General features: G+C 58.1%; 1 protein-coding gene across 2 annotated transcripts in view; it reads right to left on the bottom strand.

Annotated features, from left to right (window-relative positions):
* The window catches only part of KIRREL1 (kirre like nephrin family adhesion molecule 1), a 114,545-nt gene extending 102,521 nt beyond the window's left edge, over positions 1–12,024 (bottom strand). The window contains exon 1 of one of the 2 annotated variants that reach the window (XM_036442497.2): positions 11,870–12,024. In XM_036442497.2, coding sequence (XP_036298390.1) covers positions 11,870–11,921 — 52 coding nt within the window. In that variant the 5' untranslated portion in view covers positions 11,922–12,024. The remainder of the gene's footprint in view (positions 1–11,869) is intronic. The other variant, XM_036442498.2, reaches the window with a different exon arrangement.
* Between the last annotated feature and the right edge of the window lie 8,742 nt (positions 12,025–20,766).

Here is a 20,766-nt window from a genome sequence, read left to right as displayed (position 1 = left end):
CTTTCCTTCCTTCCTCCTTCCTTCCTTCCCTCCTTCCTCCTTCCTTCCTTCTTTCCTTCCTTCCTTCCTTCCCTCCTTCCCTACTTCCTCCTTCCTTCCTTCTCTCCTTCCCTACTTCCTCCTTCCTTCCTTCCCTTCTTCCTTCCCTCCTTCCCTACTTCCTCCTTCCTTCCTTCCCTCCTTCCTTCCCTCCTTCCTCCTTCCTTCCTTCTTTCCTTCCTTCCTTCCTTCCCTCCTTCCCTACTTCCTCCTTCCTTCCTTCCCTCCTTCCCTACTCCTTCCTTCCTTCCTTCCTTCCTTCCTTCCTTCCTTCCTTCCTCCCTTCCCTTCCCTTCTCCTTTAAGGCGGAAGGGGTAGCTGCTGTCACTCCAGTTCACAGGTGAGGAAACTGAGGCTCACAAAGGTGAAGGGGCCGATCTTCAGAGCCAGGACTCAGACCCGGTTCCACCCACAGCGCTTCCCAATCTGCGGTGCCCGGCCAGCCGGAGGCCTCCCGTCCAGGGCTCCCGCAGCGCTGGCCCGGCCCTCGGCACGGGTAACAGGCGTCTCTGTGGCCGGGCTGTTTGTGCTTGCCTCCCTCCGATCCGCCTCAGCCTGGGGGCTGTGAAAAGCAGGCCCTGGGCAATAGGAATGGCTGCCATTTACTGAACGTTTCCTGTGTTACAGACTCTGTTTCCTAACACAGGTCCCTTCATTCAGTCCGCACAGCGCCTCTCTGGGGTCGGTGTCCCTGCGTCCATTGTACAGGTGAGAAAACTGAGGCCCAGTACGGCGGCTCGGTCACGGGGGCAGAGGAGGCGCCCCTGCTGGAAAGGAGGCTGGTTCGCCCACAGGCCCTCGCACTGGGTGACCCGACTCCGGGCTCTGCTGAAAGAGGCCGGTCCTATGGTGTCACCAGGTCCAGACCAAAGGCAGAGCACGCCCTCCAGCCCAGGGGCAGCCTCACAGGCCCTCTGAGGTCTGCGGTCTGCACGAAGGGCTCAGCGACCCAGAAGCCATTCACCTCGCTCCGCAATGTATTCCCCTTCCTTCTTCTTTCCTTCCTTCCCTTCCCTTCCCTCCCCTTCTCCTCCCTCCCGTCCTTCCATTTTCCTTCCTTCCTTCCTTCCCTCTTTCCAAAGCCAGCCTTTTCTTCCTAGTTACATTCAGTTCAAACCGCCATTCAAATGCATTTAGATTCTCACTCACCCTCTGCCGGCGAGGCGACCCCCCAGGAGTGTGCACCAGAGCCGGCACCTCAGGCCGGGCCGAGCATCAGGCACCCGGCGCTGACCAGGAGCGGCCCACGGGCAGCTGCAGCCCCAGCCAGGACGTACGAGGGAGAGGCAGGCCAAGGGGTGTCCCCCACCCCATCCCACCCCACCCCACCCCACCCCACCCCGCAGTGAGGTCAAGCTGGCAGGTTTCCGATGAGGCTGGGCGTGAGGCACAGAGCAGCAAGTCAGATGCTCGGGGTTTGAGATTAAAACCCAGGAGCCCTGCTGTCTGTCCGGAGGCCAGGCCTGGGAGACCCGGGAACCCAGATGAAGGAAGCCCCGCCCCTGGCCCCTCCCCCCACTTCCCGCCAGCCAGCTTCTCCCGGGCTCTCTGCTCCTCTGAATCCATCTTCTGCCCTCCCTTTCTCTCTCCTCTGCCCACACCTACCCTTCCCAGTCCCTGCCTTTGCACAGTCTCCCAGCTGGGAAACACCGGGAAGGCTGGGCCTACTGGGTAATGGAGCAAGCAGGGCCCCAAGGCGGATCCGCCCAGCCTTCAGGAAGGAGGTGAGAGGAGGAACTCAGCTAAACTGATGACAAAGACCAAGCTAATTCAGAAATCAGCTCGGTGGAGAGCGGAGGGCCGGAGGGTTGGGAACATGCCTCAGAGACACGGCCTTTGTTCCTGGAAGTCCCAGCCCCCGGGAGGAGCGGCTGCTGGTCCCGAGCAGGGGGCGCCCTCAGGGACGGTCCGGTCCGGAGGCTCCTGGGCCTCACGTCGTGGTCCTCTCCTCCCGCCAGGCCCCGCCTCCATCCCGCCTCTCCCTCCTGTGGGACACTAAGACTTACTTAGTCTCTCTCCCTCTCTCTCTCTCTCCCCCTTATCTCTCAGCGAGGCCAGCATGTGCTCACACTCCCACCTCCCACACCCACGGAGAGGCCTCAGGAGCCGGCCTCCGTCTCCCTGACCTTCTGACCCCGGGGCCTCGGGGAGGGCCAGGCCCAGCCACTGAGCACCAAACGGAACGGTCTTCGTGACACACAGGCCGGCACTCCCGGCGGGCCCTCTGCAGAGGGCGCCATCGGGAACACCAGAGCTCCCTTCCCGGCAGAGGTCTACACGCCTCTGTTCTCAGCTCCCAGATGGACACACACCTATGGCCCCGGAGCGGAGGCAGCCGCCCTCCTGACCCTGCGGGAGGGCCCCAGCTCTGCGCCCCTGGCCTCCGAGCCCCAGGCCTCTGCGCCCCCCCAGGGCCTGCGCCCCCCCAGGCCTCTGCGCCCCCCCAGGGCCTGCGCCCCCCCAGGCCTGCACCCTCCCAGGCCTCTGCGCCCCCCCAGGGCCTGCGCCCCCCCAGGCCTCTGCGCCCCCCCCAGGGCCTGCGCCCCCCCAGGCCTCTGCGCCCCCCCAGGGCCTGCGCCCCCCCAGGCCTCTGCGCCCCCCCAGGGCCTGCACCCCCCCAGGCCTCTGCGCCCCCCCAGGTCTCTGCGCCCCCCCCAGGGCCTGCGCCCCCCCAGGCCTCTGCGCCCCCCCAGGGCCTGCGCCCCCCCAGGCCTCTGCGCCCCCCCAGGGCCTGCACCCCCCCAGGCCTCTGCGCCCCCCCAGGTCTCTGCGCCCCCCCCAGGGCCCTGCGCCCCAGCCTCCTGCGGAGCAGGCCCACCTCGGCTCCAGGGAACGAGAGACCTCAGGTATCCTCCTGGCTCAGGGCTCTCCTCTGGTTCTCTCCACCAAACTCTGCCTCCGGGCATCTTTATCTGCACCCAGGGGGTCTCGGAAAGGAGGGTTTTCCCATCCCTCCAAGGCCTCCCAACTCAGCCTCAGGTCCGAGGCTTCCCCAGTGGGAGGTGGTCTTCCCTGTGGCTGTGCTCACACCCTGAGGGTCCGTCTGCCTCACTGTGTTCTGCTTCTTTCATGGAGGAGGTTGGACATCCCTCCGGCATCTCCGGCAGATGCGCTTAAGGAGGGCTGGTGCGAAACAAGTTAGGGAATCTTGCGGGTTTTTAACACACTCTCTGCTTTTAAAGGCATAAATCCCTGGCTCCCTGCTTACGGGGAAGTCTCTGGACGGGTGTCTCCGGGCCTCAGAGGTGCGGCCCCAGTCCACGCTCTGGATCAGCTCATTATTTCTGGCCCCCTCACTCCCACCCCCCACCCCCTCAGAGGCACCAGCCTCCAGGCACCCTGCTCACTCAGGCAGCCGCGCCAGCCAGGGGCAGGTCCCCTGCCACCCCCACGTCCTGTCCATCCGTAGGCCCTCTCCCTCCTGGGGGCCTCCAGGTCTCTCGTCCACAGCAAACTCCCCTCTCCCGACTCCGGCTCTGCCCCTGCACCTGCGATCCAGGCGCCCGCCCCCCTGGCTCAGGCACAGCCTTCCAACACGTTTCACACATCGACAATATGCATGTGCCGATATGAAAAAATAATAATAATAATTCTCCCCATTTCATGGAAGAGGAAACTAAGGTCTCACCGAAGTTCAGTCGTTGGGACCTAAGTCAGGAAGTGAGAACCTTAAGGGCGGGGACAGTATTTTTTTTTTTTAAATACTAGAGGCCCGGTGCACGAAATTCCTGCACGTGAGGGGCGGGGGTTGCCCTCAGCCCAACCTGCACCCTCTCCAACCGGGGACTCTTTGGGGGATGTCCAACTTCTGGTTTAGGCCTGATACCAGGAATGGGGCAGTTGGACATCCCTCTCACAATCCTGGACCACTGGCTCCTAATCACCTGCCTACCTGGTCACCCCTAACTGCCTCCCCCAGCCCCCCGCCCCTGACAGCCCCTAACTGCCTGCCCCCCACTGCTAGCCAGGTTGCTCCTAACTGCCCTCCCCTGCTGGCCTGGTCACCCCCAATTGCCCCCATTGCTGGCCTGGATGCCCCCAACTGCCTCTCCCCCCCAGCCTGATGGTCCCACACAGCCTGTTGTTCCGTAGATTGGTCATCCCTCACTACCCCTGCCGGCCCGGTTGTAGGCAGCCACGTCTGTGAGGGCGTGAGGGTTAACTTGTATATTACCTCTTTATTATATAGGACAGGATGTTTTTATTGATTTCAGAGAGGAAGGGAGAGGGAGAGAGAGAAAACCACTGATCAGCGGCAGGGGATCGAGCCCAAACCTGTGCACCTGCCCCGACCGGAATCAAACTGCGACCTCCTGGTTCGTAGGGGGAGGCTCAGCCACTGAGCCACCCTGGCCGGGCGGGGACAGTATTTTATTCCTTTAGCAACCCCGGTGCCTGGCACATAACAAGCACACAGCCGTTCCTGCCGGGTGGAGTGGCCACGTCCTCGCCCCCTCACATCTTCACGCCGCTCCAGAGGAAAACGGGCAGAGAAGGAAAGCGCCGGGCGGTCCCGGCCTGGGGTGGCGCAGCCGTGTGGCCAGAGCACCGGGGACCCAGGCTCCTCCTGCTGTCCCGCTCCAAAGCCCACGGCTGCCTCCCGGAGACCCTCCATCCCTCCGGAGACCCTCCATCCCGCGTTCCGTCACCGCTGGGAACGGCAGCCCTGGCTGGGGTAAGGCCCTCCGAGCTGAGGCGGCGCTGGCTTCACTGCCATCCCGAGGGCGGAGAGGAAGGAGGCTCCAGCCCTGCGGACCCCAGAGGGCGGTGACCGTTCTGGGGAGGGGGGAGAGCCCAGGAGCTTGGAGGGAACTGATGGAGGGAGAGGGAGAGGGAAAAAGAAAAAACTCGTGATGACCGGCAATATCTGGGAGCGCCAGCTTCTATCCCAGGAGGTCCGAGACCTTCATCAGGCTCACCGCGGTGAGTCAGGGGCGGGAAGGGGTGAGCGCTGGCTGCGGGAGGGGCAGGGACCAGAGTCAGAGGGCGGAGAGCCCCCGGGGGGTCTGGCTTCCCTGCTCTTATCCCCTGTGCATCCATCAGAGGGGATGCAGGACGCGCCAGACAAGACGGAAACGTCGTGCCTTCCAAAAGCACTGATGGCCAAAACCGGTTTGGCTCAGGGGGAGAGCGTCAGTCTGCGGACTGAAGGGTCCCAGGTTCGATTCCGGTCAAGGGCATGTACATTGGTTGCGGGCACATCCTCAGTAGGGGGTGCGCAGGAGGCAGCTGGTCGATGTTTCTCTCTCATCGATGTTTCTAACTCTCTCTCTCCCTTTCTCTCTGTAAAAAATCAATAAAATATATTTAAAAAAAAAAAAAAAAAAAAAAAAAAAGCACTGATGGTCCTAGCCGGTGTTGCTCAGTGGATAGAGCGGCGGCCTTTGGACTGTAGGGTCCCGGGTCCAATTCCAGTCAAGAGCATGCACCTCAGCCCCCATTGGAGCATGCGCAGGAGGTGACCAGTCAACGTTTCTCTCTCTTTCCTCTCCCTCTCTGTCTCCCTCCCCCCCTCCCACTCTCTAAAAATCAATGGAAAAATATCCCCAGGTGAGGATTAACAACCACAAAAAATAACGGTGGCTGCACCCTGGCTCCCGAGCGTGGAAGGACCGGGGGAAAGGCCTAGGTGTCTGTCCACAGGCGCCCGGGGTGAGAAATGGCTGCATGTAAACTGCATGTAAGGGCGTGTGTGACTCTGTGCACCTGCACATGGGCACACACCGCACAGACTCCGCGTGCAGACTCAGGTGCAGGAGGGACACAGGAGACATGCACCTGCCGGTCTTCAGGGCTCCGTTCCGGGAACCGTCCCCTTCGCCCCACGCCCCCCTCCTGCTGGGGCCTGGCCCGGCTCTGTCCCTTCCGTTCACTTACAGAAGGGAGATAACCCTACTTTAAGGTGACCAGACGTCCCGATTTTTAACAATTTGGCTTCCTCACCTCCACGGCAGGAATATCATTAACTCCACAGAGTCCTTTAAGAGAAGAAGGAACATGTGCCCTGCTGGAGGGGATGCAGGCTGGTGCGGCCGCCGTGGGAAACAGGATGGCGTTTCCTCAAGAAACTAAAACTGGAGCCCCCATTTGACCCAGTGCTCCCACTTCCGGGAATATAGCCCAAGAAACCGGAAACACCAATCAGAAAGACTACACACACCTGTGCTCATAGCAGCGCAATTCACCATAGCTAAGGTTTGGGAACAGCCCAAGTGCCCATCTGCAGGTGAGCAGATTAAGAACGGTGGTACGTCTACAGTCTAGGGGTGTCGAACTCAATCAGAGAAGGGGCCAAAATCTAAAATCCAGCCTAAATCGCGGGCCGAATGGTTTACTGAACAGTCATAAACTGTCATTGTGATGGAAACGCAGCGGAGTGCAGTGATGACAGCGCGGTGCGGGCCACATTGCAAGGCCTGGCGGGACGGATTTGGCCCGCGGGCCTTGTGTTTGACACATGTGGTCTACACGATGGAACACTACGCAGCTGTAAAAAAGAGAAAGAAAGAACTCTTACCATTGGCAACGGCAAATGGAGGAACGTGGAGAGCACTATGCTAAGCAAAATAAGCCAGTCAGAGAAAGACAAGTATCCCATGATCTCACTCCTATGTGGGATCTAATGAGCAACATAAACGGATGAGCTAAAATAGAGCCAGAGACACAGAAGCAACCCAGAGACTGTCAAACCTCAGAGGAGAGGCTGGGGAGGCTCAGCGGGAGGGAAGAGACCAACCAATGAACTTGTGTGCGTATATGCAAAACCCAGGACCGCAGACAATAGGGGGGTGAAGGCCTGGGTGGGGGACCGGGGCAGGCTGGGAGAGGTCAACTGGGAGGGTGTGTGGATATGCAATACTCTCAATAATAAAGAGTGTTTTAAAGGAATAAAAGAACAATGCATAGGAAAAGCACGGCAGGAATTCAATAAAAAAGTCATTTGGATGCTTTGGTAGGGAGCTCACCTCCCACCGGTATAATCACTTTTCACCACGGAAGCCAAAGCAGGGCCACCCCCCGCCCGGCCTCCCTGTCTGTCAGGCCTGGCTGCCTGGGAAGCGGGTGGTCCTGGGCTCGCTCCTGGGTCCCCACTTCTGGGATATTCTGGACCAGGAAAGCCCAGCGCCGGCCCAGCATCCGGCCCGTCACCGCTGCACGGGGGACCCGGCAGAGGGTCAGCCGCTCCCCACAGCGGCCAGCGGGAGACGTAACCTGTCTGCACCTCGATTTCTCACCCGTGAAACGGAGGTCATTACGGCGCTGACCTCAGGGGGTCGTGGTATGGATTACGTGCGATAATGCATAGAAAGCAGTTAGCACAGGGCTCCATAAATGGTCCGTGTCATTTCCAGACTCTGAGATGCTGCCACCTGGGGCTCGTGTCCCTCCCAGGTCTCACCGGAGTGCCACCCTCTCCCCCTCTGCCCGCTCCCCAGCCCCCTTCTCCTTCTCCTTGCCGGGGTTCTCCGGCCAGGGAGAGGCCGGTCAGCCTCCCCTCCTGGGTCTGCCGGCCACAGCCCCGGCCTCTCCGTGAGACACAGAGGAGGCCCGGAGCCAGGACCAGCCACCTGGGCGGCTGGCGCAAGAAAACAAAAGAGAAGCATCGAAAAGAGGCCGGCGGACAGCTCGAAGGCGGCCCATCCATGCCCGGCCGCAGGGTCCTAGCAAGCGGCACGGTGAGCATCTCTGTGCCAGACGCGGGTCCAAGCTCCTTCCGAGGATCAACATGCCCATTGCCATGGAGACCCCGTGCGGCATTACATCTGTCTTCGCGTTACAGGTGAGCAGACCGAGGCAGAGAGAAGGCACAGACCTGTTTAAGCTGCAGAAACTACCAAGTGGCCACGGGAGGGGGGAGGGGGTTAGCCAGGGACTGTGATTCCATCATTGTTCCATCCGCCTAACCCCGTGGCGCTCTCATCAGATCACCCAGACATGGGAGGGCACGGACCCTGTGCACGCATCGCTCCAGGAACTGAAAGGACATACAGGCTAAGACGTGGCCTCGGGGACAGGGGGGGCCATCAGAGCACGCAGTTCTCAGGTCCAGGGGCGAAGGCTGGGACCCCAGGACGGCCTCCCCGGGCCCGCAGCACCGGGGGCCGAGGCAGCGCAGACAACAGACCGTGCAGCTCCACGAGCAGCAGAAGGCGGGAAGGCGGGAAGGCTGAGGCCTCCCTGTCCCACTGGCCCAGGGCCGTGGCCAGAGGCAGCGTCAGGCACGGAGGGCTGGATGTGCGCCCCCCTTCAGGTCCGAGTGCCTGGAAGGTGGGAGTCCAGTCAAAGTCAAGGAGGGGAGCCCCCAAAAATTAAATACGGAGCTACCTTTGGACCCACGGGTCCCACCTCTAGGAATATATCCTAAGGAAACCAAAACACCACTCAGAAAGAATGGATGCGCCCCTGTGTTCTTAGCAATCGCCACACACAACAGCTGAGATCTGGAAACAGCCCACGTGCCCATCAGCAGACGAGTGGGTAAAAAGCTGTGGTACAGCTACACCGTGGAATACTATGCAGCACTGAAAAGGGATCTCCCACCCTCTGAGACAGCACAGAGGGACCTGGAGAGCACTGTGCTAAGCGAAATAAGCCAGCCAGAGAAAGACAAGTATCACATGATCTCACTCCCATGTGGAATCTAATGAACAAAATACACTGATGAGCAGAGTGGATCCAGAGACACGGAAACATGGAAACAGAGGGCAGAATCTCAGAGGGAAGGGGTGGAGGGAGGGTGGGAAGTAACCAACCAAGGACCTTGTATGCATATATGCATGGCCCATGGACACAGACAATCGGGTGCTCAGGGCCCGGGGTGGGGGCAAGGTCGTTGGGAGAAAAGGGGGACATATGTAATACTTTCAAGAACAAAGATTTTTTTAAAGGAAAAAGGAAACGGAAGGGGAGTCCAGTATCCTGATCTCTGCCTTGTCTCCTTGCCTCTTCCTCACCCCCAGGGCCCACTCCGGGCTCAGCAGGCCGAGGGGGGGCGCGTGCGGTGAGTGTGTCCGTGTGAGGTGTGGGGAATGGGTGGGGGGACTCCGTTCCCAACTACTCTCCGTTCCAGACCCACGTTCCCCGCCAGCATGTGGCTGTGTTCCGGGAGCTGAGTCCCGGGAATGGGGAGAGCTTCAGGCCTCTCACCTCTGCCCCTCGCCCCCTCCCTGCAGGTGGCAGGGATACCACCTGGGAGCTGAAGGAACAGATTCTGCCCGCCCCCCTCCTGCACCCACCTCCTCTGGAGGCGGCTCCCACCCCGAGCCAGCCTGTCATCCCACATTGCTCTGATTAGCTATAATCTTTCTTTTTCAATTTCTCCTCTTCAAGACTGGGAGCGAGAAAATCGCCCAGAAAATGATTAAATATTTCAATTTTCGGCACAATCAGTCTGAGGAGCTGACGCATGATGGAAATGGGGGTAAGGATAATGGTTTTCATTTAGATAAGATACAGAAAATTATTTAGTGAGAAATGAAGATTGATGAAGCCCATTGGCATTCTTTAAGATGTGATTTTCTATTTCTCTGCCTGAGCTCTCAGTCTCCCCTTCCCGCTCCTCCTCCCTGCTCCCCTGTTTATGTGCTCTCCTCCCGCCACCTCCTCCCATCTCCCACCCCCACCCCTCCGTCCCCTGGCACCCCCCTTCCCGCTCTCCCCGCCCCAGCCCCTGACCTGGAATCCCTTCTTTCTGAACAGGAGGCGGGGAGGAGGTGCCAGCCTCCCTGCCACCCCTTCGCCCCCCATGGCCGGCCTCTGGCCCTGCCTCCACCCCAGGCCTCGCTCGCTTCCCAGAGCACTCCCTGGGGCTCCTCTCCCCTCCGGTCTGTTCTCTGTCTTTTCTCCGGCCTTCACTCATCCTCCATCCCCCCACCCCCACCACTTCTGCACACTTTCCTCAGCTCCTGCTTCCCCCCTGCTCCGCTAACCTCTGACCCCGCCCCTCCCCAAAGGGAGACGGGCCCACAACACCCTTCTCCTTCCTGGCCGGTTCCCTCCCCGCTCCCATCCGCACGTTTCTCCCAGGTCCTAACTGCAGCTTTTGTTTCTGGAAGCTCCTTCGTGTCCATGCTGCTGACATGTTAAGGGCTGCAGAGAGAGGGCAGACATAGCTTGCCCCCAACACATACCAACTCTGACCCAGCTACTCCCACACACACACCACACACACACACACACCACACACACACACACATTCTTTCTCCCGAGCAGCCTGGCAGAGCAAAACGAGAACTTCAGGCCTCTTCTCAACTTTCTGCCAAGTGGCAGCCTGGCCAGCCAACCCCAGCACCAGGCCTCCGTCCTCCCCAGCATCAGTTCCTACTCAGCTCTCCCCCTAAGTGTGCGCCCTTCCCATGTTCATGTGTGTGTGTGTGGGGGGGGGGGGGGCAGGAGCACAGATGCCCTCTGGGGAAGATGGATCAAGCTCTGCCCCATTAGCTCAGCCTCTGGAGCCTGGGAGGGGCCCCGCCAGGGGATAAGGGGTCCATGTTAACACTCCACCCCAAACACACCCCCAAACCCCGGAAGGGAACGGCGCAGGCAAGACGATTGGGCATGTTCTATCCACGCTGACTTCCCTCTTCTCAGATCCGGGTCCCCCCGCCCCACGTCCCACCCCCCCAAAAAAAGAGCCCACCCCCTCTCCATTTTGTAGCCGGTACATCTCCAGAGGTGTCTGGCTATATGGATGGCTACTCGAGCTTCTTTGTTTGCTGGACGGTGGGTATCTACAGCAGGTTTTCGGTGTAAGTGTGTGTGTGCTGTGTCCTGGTACATGCCTACATGCGTGTACTGTGCCTATGAGTTGGCTGTGTCTGGGTGCATGGATGTGCAAATGGAGAGGAATCGGTCTCCGATGTGTCGGTGTCTTTGTGTGGATGTGTCTGTCTCGGTGCGGGTGATGCTGGTGGGTCTGTCCACCTCAGTAGGTGAGCAGGTGAGGGGTCTGCTTCAGAGTGTGTGTGTGTGTGTGTGTGTGTGTGTGTGTGTGAGAGAGAGAGAGAGAGAGAATTACATCAGCGCTGTTTTGGAGGCCAGGGGCTCGCTCAGCAGTCCTCAATCTTCCCAAGAGTCGGACGCACAGGGCCAGGACCCACCGCCCCAGGCTCTTCATCTCCCTGCCCTGGCCCCCGCCCCCAGGAGGATACAGGAACCTGGGTTCTCTCCTCCTCTCCCGCCTCTCCCTCCTCTCCCTCCTCTCCCCTGACAGTTCCAAATACACTCACAGCGTCCACACTTTCCTGACCCAAAGCGGGGGGCTCACCCCCCCCCCCAAAATGCCCCTCCACATGGGGCCGGCCAGCCACTGCCTTTGCAACTCCGCTCCCCGGCGAGCCCCCGGCGGCGGGAGCCCGGGGCGCCCCTTCCTCCCTCCAGACGGCGGTCCCCCGAGGGGGGCGAGGCTGGAGCAGGGGATCCCCTCCGCACGCCCTTCCCGAGCCCGGGCCCCGCTTCCCGCGCCCCCCCCCCCCCAAGTCTGGAACCCCAGCCTCCCCAGCCTCCAGCCTCCGCGCCGGCAGGACCGCGCCGCCGGCCCCGGAGGGCGGGAGGCGGGGAGGGAGGCGGGCGGGCGGGCGGGCTGCCCGCAGCTCGGGACGGACTTTCCCGCTCGGGTCCCGCTCCCCTCCGTCCCCGTGCGCAGCCGGGGAAGCAACTACTTGGGCCGATCCGCGGGAAGTCCTCCCCCGCCGGGCTCCGGGCTCCGGGCTCCCGGCTCCGCGCCCCGGGTCCGCGCGGGGACCTCATGGCGCCGGGCCCCCGGGCCCCCGGACTCCCCCGGCGCGGGGGGAGCCGGCCCGGGTCCCGGTGCCGGTCCCGGTCCCCTTACCTTGGGAGAAAGTGTCGGAGAGAGTGAGGATCCAGACGAGGAGGCTCAGCATGCTGCCCGCCGTGCGCCCGCGCCGGGCCGGAGTTGGCGAGCGGCGAGCCGCGGGCCGGAGGAGGAGCCGCCCCCGCCCGCCCGCCCAGCACACGCGCGCACACGCACACACAGCCGCGCACAACTACTTCCCTCCTCCCTCCCTCCCTCCTCCCCGCCGGCCCCCTCCCTCCCGCCGCTCTCCCCTCTCTCCGCCCCGCTCTCCGCCCCTCCCGCTCCGGCTATTCCTCCTCTCCCGCTTTATCTCTCCGCGCCTCTTTCATCTCTGCGCTCCCTCCTCCTCCCCCCTCCTCCCTCCTCCCCCTCCTCCTCTCCCTCCTCCCCTGACGTCTCCTCTCCCCCAGCCCCCGCCCCCCGCCCCGCGCGCACGCACACTCGCACCCCACGCCGGAGCGGGGATGGGAGCCGGGAGAGGGGCCGGGTGCCGGGACGAGGACGGGGGCGGCCGGGCACTGGCCCCCGCGCCTCCCCTCCCGCCCCGGCTCCGCACCGCGGGGTCCCGGGCGGCGAACTCGGCGGGATGGGGGGGGGGGGGGGGCATGCGCTGGGGACCAGCCTCCCGCCGGCGGAGGACCGAGGTGCGGGAGAAAGAGTGAGTGAGTCTGGGGGTGAGTGTGTTGGGGGCGGGCAGGCATCAGAAAGCATGAAATCCTCTTCTCGTGTTTTGTTTTCCTCGTGGATCCCACACCCAGAACCGAATCCCCAGGCTCCCCAAACTGGGAATGGTCGGCGTCCCGGTGAAGGATTGCGGAGGATCCATTCCTGCGCCTGGAACTGGGGATCCGCTTCCTGGATCCGCCGGGAGCCCCCGCCGGGCGCCTCCCCCGCGCGGGGACCCCAGGCGGAGCTCCTGCCTCCAGCCCAGGCATCTACCCACCCCCCTCCCCGCTCTTCCAGGAGGAGAAAGGAGCCAGCTCCTCGCTGTGCAGAGACAGGCGAGGACAGCACAGGAGCACCTCTGGGCGGGAAGGAGTGGGGTCCCATGGGGCTGGGAGATCCAGGTCCTGGAAGGAGGGCTTTCCGGAGGGGTCTCCTCCCGGGAGCTCCTCTTCCAACCCTGCCCGGATGCCTGTGCGCCGGGGTTGCCGGTGAGGCCAGGCCGTCCGCGTCCCAGGGTCCGGGCTGAGGAGACATAACGGGAATTGCACAACTTTGCTGGTGTGGAGAGGCCTCCTCGTTCGCTCGCGGGTTCTGGGTCTCCTGGGTCCCCACCGCTACCCGCCAAGATTGCTCCATCTTAGCCCCGGGAGGCCGCGCGCGGCTCTCCGGCTCCCTCTGCCGGCAGGAGGCGGCCACACGCTCTCTTCTAAGGATGGATGGTCCAGACACACCACACACTCTGGAGGATACAGAAACACAGGCGGAAAAACATACAGGCTCACAGTCAGAAGGACGTTATGCGCAGACCCAGAGAGTCCTTCGTATGTTCAAAAACACATATGCAAAGGCAAGCACAGAGTTTAAAAACAGAGTCATGTAATACTATATGTAATGCTTTAAACAATAAAGAATTTTAAAAATTAGCATAACCAATGGACACAGACACTTGGGGGGGGGGGGTTGTGCTGGGGGTGGGGGTGGCCGGGGAGATGTCAATGAGGGAAAAGAACACATATGTAATACTATAATATATGTAATACTTTAAACAATAAAAATTTAAAGAAAAAAAATAGTCATATTTAGCCCAAAGAAATAGGAAATATAGTCAAATATATACAGCCACACACCAATGTGCATTTTCTTTTATTTGCATTCCACAAATGTGTGCCTGCTTATGTTTCAGTCACAATTCTAGGCTTTGGAGATATAGCAATGAAAAATATATATATATATTGACAGCCCTGCAGGTGTGGCTCAGAGGTTGAGTATCGGTCTATGAACCCAGGATGTCATGGTTCCACTCAATTCCAGGTCAGAGAACATGCCTGGGTTGCAAGCTCAATCCCAGTAGGGGGCATACAAGAGGCAGCCAATCAATGATTTTTATCATTGATTCTCTCTCTCTCACTGGCTCTTCTTTGCTGAAAAAAAAATATATGTTTAAAAACACAAAAAATAGCCAAAACCAGTTTGGCTCAGCGGTAGAGCGTCGGGTCCCAGGTTCGATTCCGGTCAAGGGCATGTACATTGGTTGCGGGCACATCCCCGGTAGGAGGTGTGCAAGAGGCAGCTGATCGATGTTTCTCTCTCATTGATGTTTCTAGCTCTCCTTCCTTCTCCCTTCCTCTCTGTAAGAAAAATCAATAAAATATATTTTAAAAATAAATTAATTAATTAAAAATAAAAACACAAAAAATAAGAGAGAAAAATTATTGAGCAAGTTCTTCCCTCATAGTGTTTCATTCTCTAGGACAGTGTTTCCCAAACTTCTCTAATGATGAGAATCACCTGGTGGAGTTGTTAAAATACAGATTCCTGAATCCCAACTAAGAAGTGCTAAACTAGAATTTGGGGGAACATATAGGTAAAGTTGTATACTTAACTTAGTGCTCTGTCTTAGTTTGGGAAACACTGCTCTAGGAGATGAGGAGACAGTAGAAAAATATAAAATATACCATGTTGTAGTAAGCGCTGAGACAAAGAAAACATGACAAATGAATAGGGAGTGGGAGGGATTGAGGCAGTCACAGAAACTTGTGCTGAAGTAGCTTTTGAGCAGACAGACACCTGAAGGAATTGGGGCTTCTGAGGGGAGAATGGAGCAGGTAGGTGCTGGCAGCCGTGCAAAGGCCCTGAGGTAGCAGTGCCCTGGCAGCCTTTTCTCCTTGTCACTCTGCATGGAGGCCCATGGTGAGAGCGACTGAGGAAAACGGTAAGAAAAAGCTCAGAGGCAGAGAATATTCTTAGCACAGTGCTTCTTGTCCACATTCCAGCTTCGGGTATTCCGGTTTGATGGTTATTCTTAGTGTGAGGTGGGGCTGGGTAAAAAACTTACTTCTCCTCAGGCCTCTGATCTCACCTCCAAACCCTGGCAACAGAGCAACCAAATTTCTCCAGAACCTTAGCAGCCAAAGCAGTAATCTCACCTCTCTGTGTGTGTGTGTGTGTGTGTGTGTGTGTGTGTGTGTAATCCCAAATCCGGAACAGCTCAGTTCATAGTGTGAACTTTGAGAAAGAAGACACCTGCTAAGAAGGGATCCTGGTGGCTAACTGGACTGAAGTTTAAAAAACAAAAACAAAAAACAAAACCAGCCCCCCAGCCATTTGTTCTGGGGACCTCTCACTAAAACTGCACTTCTGGTATCAATAGACACCTGCGGTGAATTATCCACCTCAGCACTGAACTGCCAGTCAGCGGAACCAGCCTTTATAAAGGAGTTCCTGGAATCCTGTTTCAACCAATAGGACTGCGGCTTTCCCCATCCGATCTAAGCTGGGCTGCTCCGCCCAAGCAGAGCAGATCTAACCAATCCGAACAGTGGCTTTTGGACCAATCAAAAGGTGAGCATTTGGAGCCTTCCCAGGCTTGAGGGTAGGCCAATCAGGGAGCAGGGGTGGGGACTTCTGTCTGTATAAGTCAGCTCACCTCTGGACTTTGGGGAGCAACTCTCCCTTTCCAGCCAACACCAGAGGCTGTGGCTGAGCTGAAACAGGGGGAATACCTTGCTGGAGCAGGTCAGAGGGGAGCTGCCCCACAGCCATGCTGTTGTGTTGCACCTCAATGAGGCCATTTTGTACTAAATAAAGTTTCCCTTGCCGAAACCGGTTTGGCTCAGTGGATAGAGCATCTGCCTGTGGACTGAAAGGTCCAGGTTTGATTCCAGTCAAGGGTACATACCTTGGTTGCGGGCACATCCCCAGTAGGGGATGTGCAAGAGGCAGCTGATCCATGACTCCCTCGTGGATGTTTCTAGCTCTCTATCCCTCTCTCTTCCTCTCCGAAAAAAACTCAAAATATATATATTTTAAATAGATAAAGTTTCCCTCTTCGCTGCACCCAAACGGAGGGTTCCTGTTGGTGCTGAAATGATGGTGAACCGTCGGTAGAGAATAGCAAACACACTTCTCCAGCATCCCCTTCACATAAAACCCCAGTTCCCGGAGCTGAAGACGCCAGCTCCAGCCCATGGTCCTCACCACCAGCCGGGCATGGGAACCTCCTGCTGGGCCTTTAACAACGCCAGCGCCCTGGCCTCCCTCGCAGAGATTAATTGTTCGGGGGTGAAGCGCCAAGCATGACTATTTTTAAACACCCCCTCTCGCGCCAGGTCATTCTAAGGGGGTTGAGGATCCCTGAGCTCAGCAAACCCCTTCTCTCTGGGCATTGCCCTCAGCAAGTCTGCCCCCCACAGGGGCCTTGCCCTCTGCCTCCCACCAGCGGTTCTGCTTGGGGCCAGTCCTGCATCACACTCCCCTCCGTCAGGGGAGAACGCCAACAAAGCTCCTCCAAAATCTGCTTCATTCTCATCCTTCTCCCCCCCTCCCCCCCCCCCCGCCCCCACTGTTCACAGCTTAGTCCTGTTGGACTCACTGGCTCCATGGGGGGCTAATCTTAGTTCCTGGCTTGTATTTGTCCAGGCGGAAGGAGTGGGTGGAACCTGGGCCCTCCCAGGCTCCTTGTTTTCCTGGGAAACCCCCTTGATGGATTGGAGTATAAACAGATGCGCTGCGAGGCTCAGGGGGTCAGTCAGTCAGTCAGACTCTCAGCAGAGGAGGTCTGCGGCCCTCCCAGCTCCCAGCTTGAAATCTATCTCTGTGTCTTCTCTCTTTATTTCTATTGTTTCTCAATCCCTGAGCACCTCCGCTTAGAACCGGTTCGTTCATCTCTCTTTCCCTGCGGGACATGGAAAAGGGAGATCCCTGCAGCTTCAGGCCCCAACAACTCCCTCCCTGTCAGAGAGGCAGCAGCGTGGTTGCAAACAAAGTCCCCGAGCCCCGAAACCAGCCCAAGGCCAGTGGTCGGCAAACTCATTAGTCAGCAGAGCGAAACAGCAACAGTACAACGATTGAAATTTCTTTGGAGAGCCAGATTTTTTAAACAACTTCTTCTAACGCCACTTCTTCAAAACAGACTCGCAAAGGCCATGGTATTTTGTGGAGGAGCCACACTCAAGGGGCCAAAGAGCCGCCTATGGCTCTCGAGCCGTAGTTTGCCGACCACAGCCCAAGGGGATTCGAACCCAGCGCCTGCCCCTTCCTGTCGGTGTGATCTTGGCAGTGTATTGGCCTAACCTCTCTCATCTTTGGTTATTTCGTTGAAAAGAAAGATAATAATAGTGCTTACTTTATGGGGTGGCCGTGGGAATTAAGTGGACCGATGTCCACGCAGCTCCTGGAGCAGTGCTGGGAGGGAGGGAGTAGCAGATGACGGAAGTAACTGATGACGGGAGTATCAGAGGATGGCTGTGACTATTCCTGGTTTTTTACATCCAGGTGCCCCAGAGCAGGCACCTATCAAGCCTTCCTCTCCCGGAATTCATCCCCACCCCCGTGCACAGGGCCCTGTCCAGACAGCAGCGTGCAGGCACGGAGGCAGAGGGGTAATCCCCAAGGATGCTACTTTTCTCAGAAAAAGGGAGAGATGCAGCCAGAGGTTGCATACAGAGTTAAGAGAATTATGAATAATATTTTTTGAACACGAAAGCAGCAAGGTCAAGAGGCCGGAGAGTAAGCAGCTCTGGCAATTTCTGCCCATCAGCCCTTGAAGCCAGCCCAGGAGACGGCAGTGACTGATTTGCCTCGATGGGGGCTAGAGGCAGCCGAACAATTCTGTGAATTGTCCTATTTTCCTGAGAGAGGGCAGAACATTACGCTACTGCCGCTCCCCAGGGGACGGACAAGAGACTGATTTTTCAGCCTCGAGAAGAATCGGACTTAAGGAAGGCCCGCGTCCCCCAAGGGGACAGCAGTCTCTCCCCGGCTTGCAGAGCTGACACCAGAGCGGGGAGAGGTGCACCCTTTCCAGAGTGTCCCCAGCAAGGGGCTCTCCCTGCTCCTTTCCCCCCTTGTAGCCCAGGTGGCCACAGAAAGTCCTCCCACGGGGTCGGCCTTGCCTGCTCCTGCTGTATACCGATCCGTGTTCTCTCCTCCTCTTCTCCCGTAAGAGGCTAGGATTTATATGTATGAGAATAAGACTGGAGACAGAGGACAGCCTTAATGGCAAGGGGAGGGGCTCAGATGTGCTCTGTGAGGGGCAGGGGGGAGGGGGAGGGGGAGGGGGGAAAGTAGTAGCAGTTGGAACACCCCGACCACTCCTTAGTGGTCCCTCGCGAGCCACATGCGGCTCTGTGGCCCCTTGAGCGTGGCTCTTCCACAAAACACCACGTGCGGGCGCGCACGTACAGTGCGATGGAAACTGCGCGGCCCGAGCGCAGAAGTCGGTTTTCGGCCTGGGCGAGTCTATTTTGGAGAAGTGGTTCTAACGCCGAGCCACACTCAAGGGGCCAAAGAGCCGCATGTGGCTCGCGAGCCGAGGTTTGCCGACCACTGCCTTAGGGGAAGGCAGACCAAGGAGGTCAGGCTCCTTGGCGGGGTGTGGGTGTCCGGATAGCTGAGGGAGCAGAGCTGCCATGAAAACAGGACGACCAAAGGCTAGGCCCTCGGAGGAGGCGTGTCCCACCTCCTCAGGCAGAGGTGCCGGTAGGGGGCAGCGGCTCAGAGGCGAGGGCTTAGCAGAGATGACCTTGCCCATGGCGAGCCTTCGGGGGGTGTTACAGGAGCCAGCCTGGTGTGTGAGCCACGGTAATCCGCATCTGACCCCCCCTTTCCAGCCCTTCCTCACAAAAGCAATTTCTGCCTCCGAGCTCCAACTTGGTAGACAATTTGTGCTAAATGGACCAGTTCCCTTTTATTAGGTTTAATGAGGATTTCATTGCCTACGCTCGCGGGAATTGCAGGAGTCCTGCTTTACAGCAGCAGCCCAGCTCAGCGGAAGAGAGAAGGTGAAAGTTTAGGGGTCTCTGGCAGGGCCCCTGGGATGGGGAGTGGGAGTGTGGAGGAGGAGGGAATGGGGAATAGACTTAATTAAGGAAAAACAGGGAAAGAAGTGTGAACTAATGACTTCAGAACTGGGTGAGCCCTACGCCCATGCACCTTCCCCGTGGCGAAATGACCTGCCCAAGGTCACAAAGCCAGTTCTGTTAGGAGTAGGACTGGAAGCAGAACCCAGGCCTCCTGCCTCTTAGGTCAGGATTTACTCATTCATCTCACAAACCCCAACTTCCCCGGCCCTGCATCCGGGGCTTCTTCCAAGGGCTTTTATCAGCAAAGGCCCTCTTGTGTCCAAACGCCTCTGACCATCGTGTGGCTTTGGTCTCCTGCCGGTATCCGAGAATCAGAGAATCAGGCGAGCAGATGGGAGGGTGCTAAAAAGAAGGCGGGGTCTCTCGTGTTTCTTTCTTTTCTTTTCTTTTTTTAAATATGTGTTTTATTATTATTTTTTTTTTTATTTTTTTTTTTTACAGAGAGGAAGAGAGAGGGATAGAGAGTTAGAAACATCAATAGAGAGAAACATCCATCAGCTGCCTCTTGCACACCCCCTGCTGGGGACGGGCCTTCAACCAAGGTACATGCCCTTGACGGGGATCGAGCCTGGGACCCTTAAGTCTGCAGACCGACGCTCTATCCACTGAGCCACACCGGTTTCGGCATCTCTTGGTTTTCGTTTCCCTGGATCCTACTCCCCAGCCCACAGTCTCCTGATCGTTAGCATTCCCCAGTGCTTTCCCAAAGACCTAGACAGGCATGGGTGTGTGCGTGTGCGCGCATGTGCAGGAGGTGGCCAATCAATGTTTCTCTCTCATTGATGTTTCTAGCTCTCTATCCCTCTCCCTTCCTCTCTGTAAAAAATCAATAAAGGATATTTTTAAAAAGAAGAAGTTGGGAGCCATTTCCTTGAGATACCTACTCCGGAGTGCCATCATGGCATAGAGGGGTCCCTATAAATGCTGCCTGACGAGGACTGCTCTTGAAACTCGAGTCCTGTTTCTAGGCAGAATTCCTTTCAGGGCCCAGGGTCAGGGGCCATTTCCTAACTCTCCGGACATGAGGTGAGACTTCCTGTGTGTGACAGTCACTCTCTGGGCCAGTGGTATTGCTCCCTGCTCCCCCTGGCCTTCCAGCTTCTGTGCCAGGAAACAGGCCTGGCTGTGGCTGTCAGGCAGGGTCTGGCTGCTTTTGGTAGCATTTCCTAAAGGCACAGGCAGAACATGCCTACTCAACGTCCCTCCGGGGCCTCTATGCCAGCCTGACACCCAGCAATGAGGGGTCTGTTGCCAGATCCTCCTCCATCTGCCACGGAGTCTCCCTCCTCTGCCAGCCCTCAGCCTGTCTTCCTCCCCTCCGCACACTGAGTCCTCCCCGGGGCCAAGCCCAAATCGAGGCTTTGCCGAGAGAGCCAGGGGAGAGGACAAAGTGGCCCCTGAGGGGGGAAACGTCAGAAATCTGGCTGCTCCTTCAGAGGTTCTCCTGCAAGGAGGGCACCCAGAGAGTAGGATGGTGGTTTCCCAGACGGGGAAGGGGAGAGGGCTGGCATTAATGGAAGGATCCAAAGTTCCGGTTATTAGAGGTAGGTCCTAGAGAGCTACTGGACAGCACGCAGCACCGCAGTTAACAGTGCTGTATGGTATACTTAAAATTTTGCAGAGAGGATATGTGCTAAGTGTTCTATCACAAAATAAAATGGCAATAAAGGGACAGGAGGAAACTCTGAGGGGATAGCTCTGTCTGCAGCATAGATGGTGGTGATGGCTTAGTTCACGGATGCATACTTAGCGCCAGCTCATCCATTTGTGCGCATCCAATAGGCACAGCTTTTTGTTTGTCATCAGATAATGTGGTTTTAAAAAAAATGGCACTAATATGAAAGTATTTTTTCCTAATGGCACTCGTTTCCGTCCCGTTATGCA

The sequence above is a fragment of the Pipistrellus kuhlii genome, unplaced genomic scaffold, assembly GCF_014108245.1.
Source record: "Pipistrellus kuhlii isolate mPipKuh1 unplaced genomic scaffold, mPipKuh1.p scaffold_m20_p_18, whole genome shotgun sequence".
Lineage (NCBI taxonomy): Eukaryota > Metazoa > Chordata > Mammalia > Chiroptera > Vespertilionidae > Pipistrellus > Pipistrellus kuhlii.
Note: the sequence above shows the minus strand (reverse complement) of the source record. Positions and strands in the feature narration are given on the sequence as shown.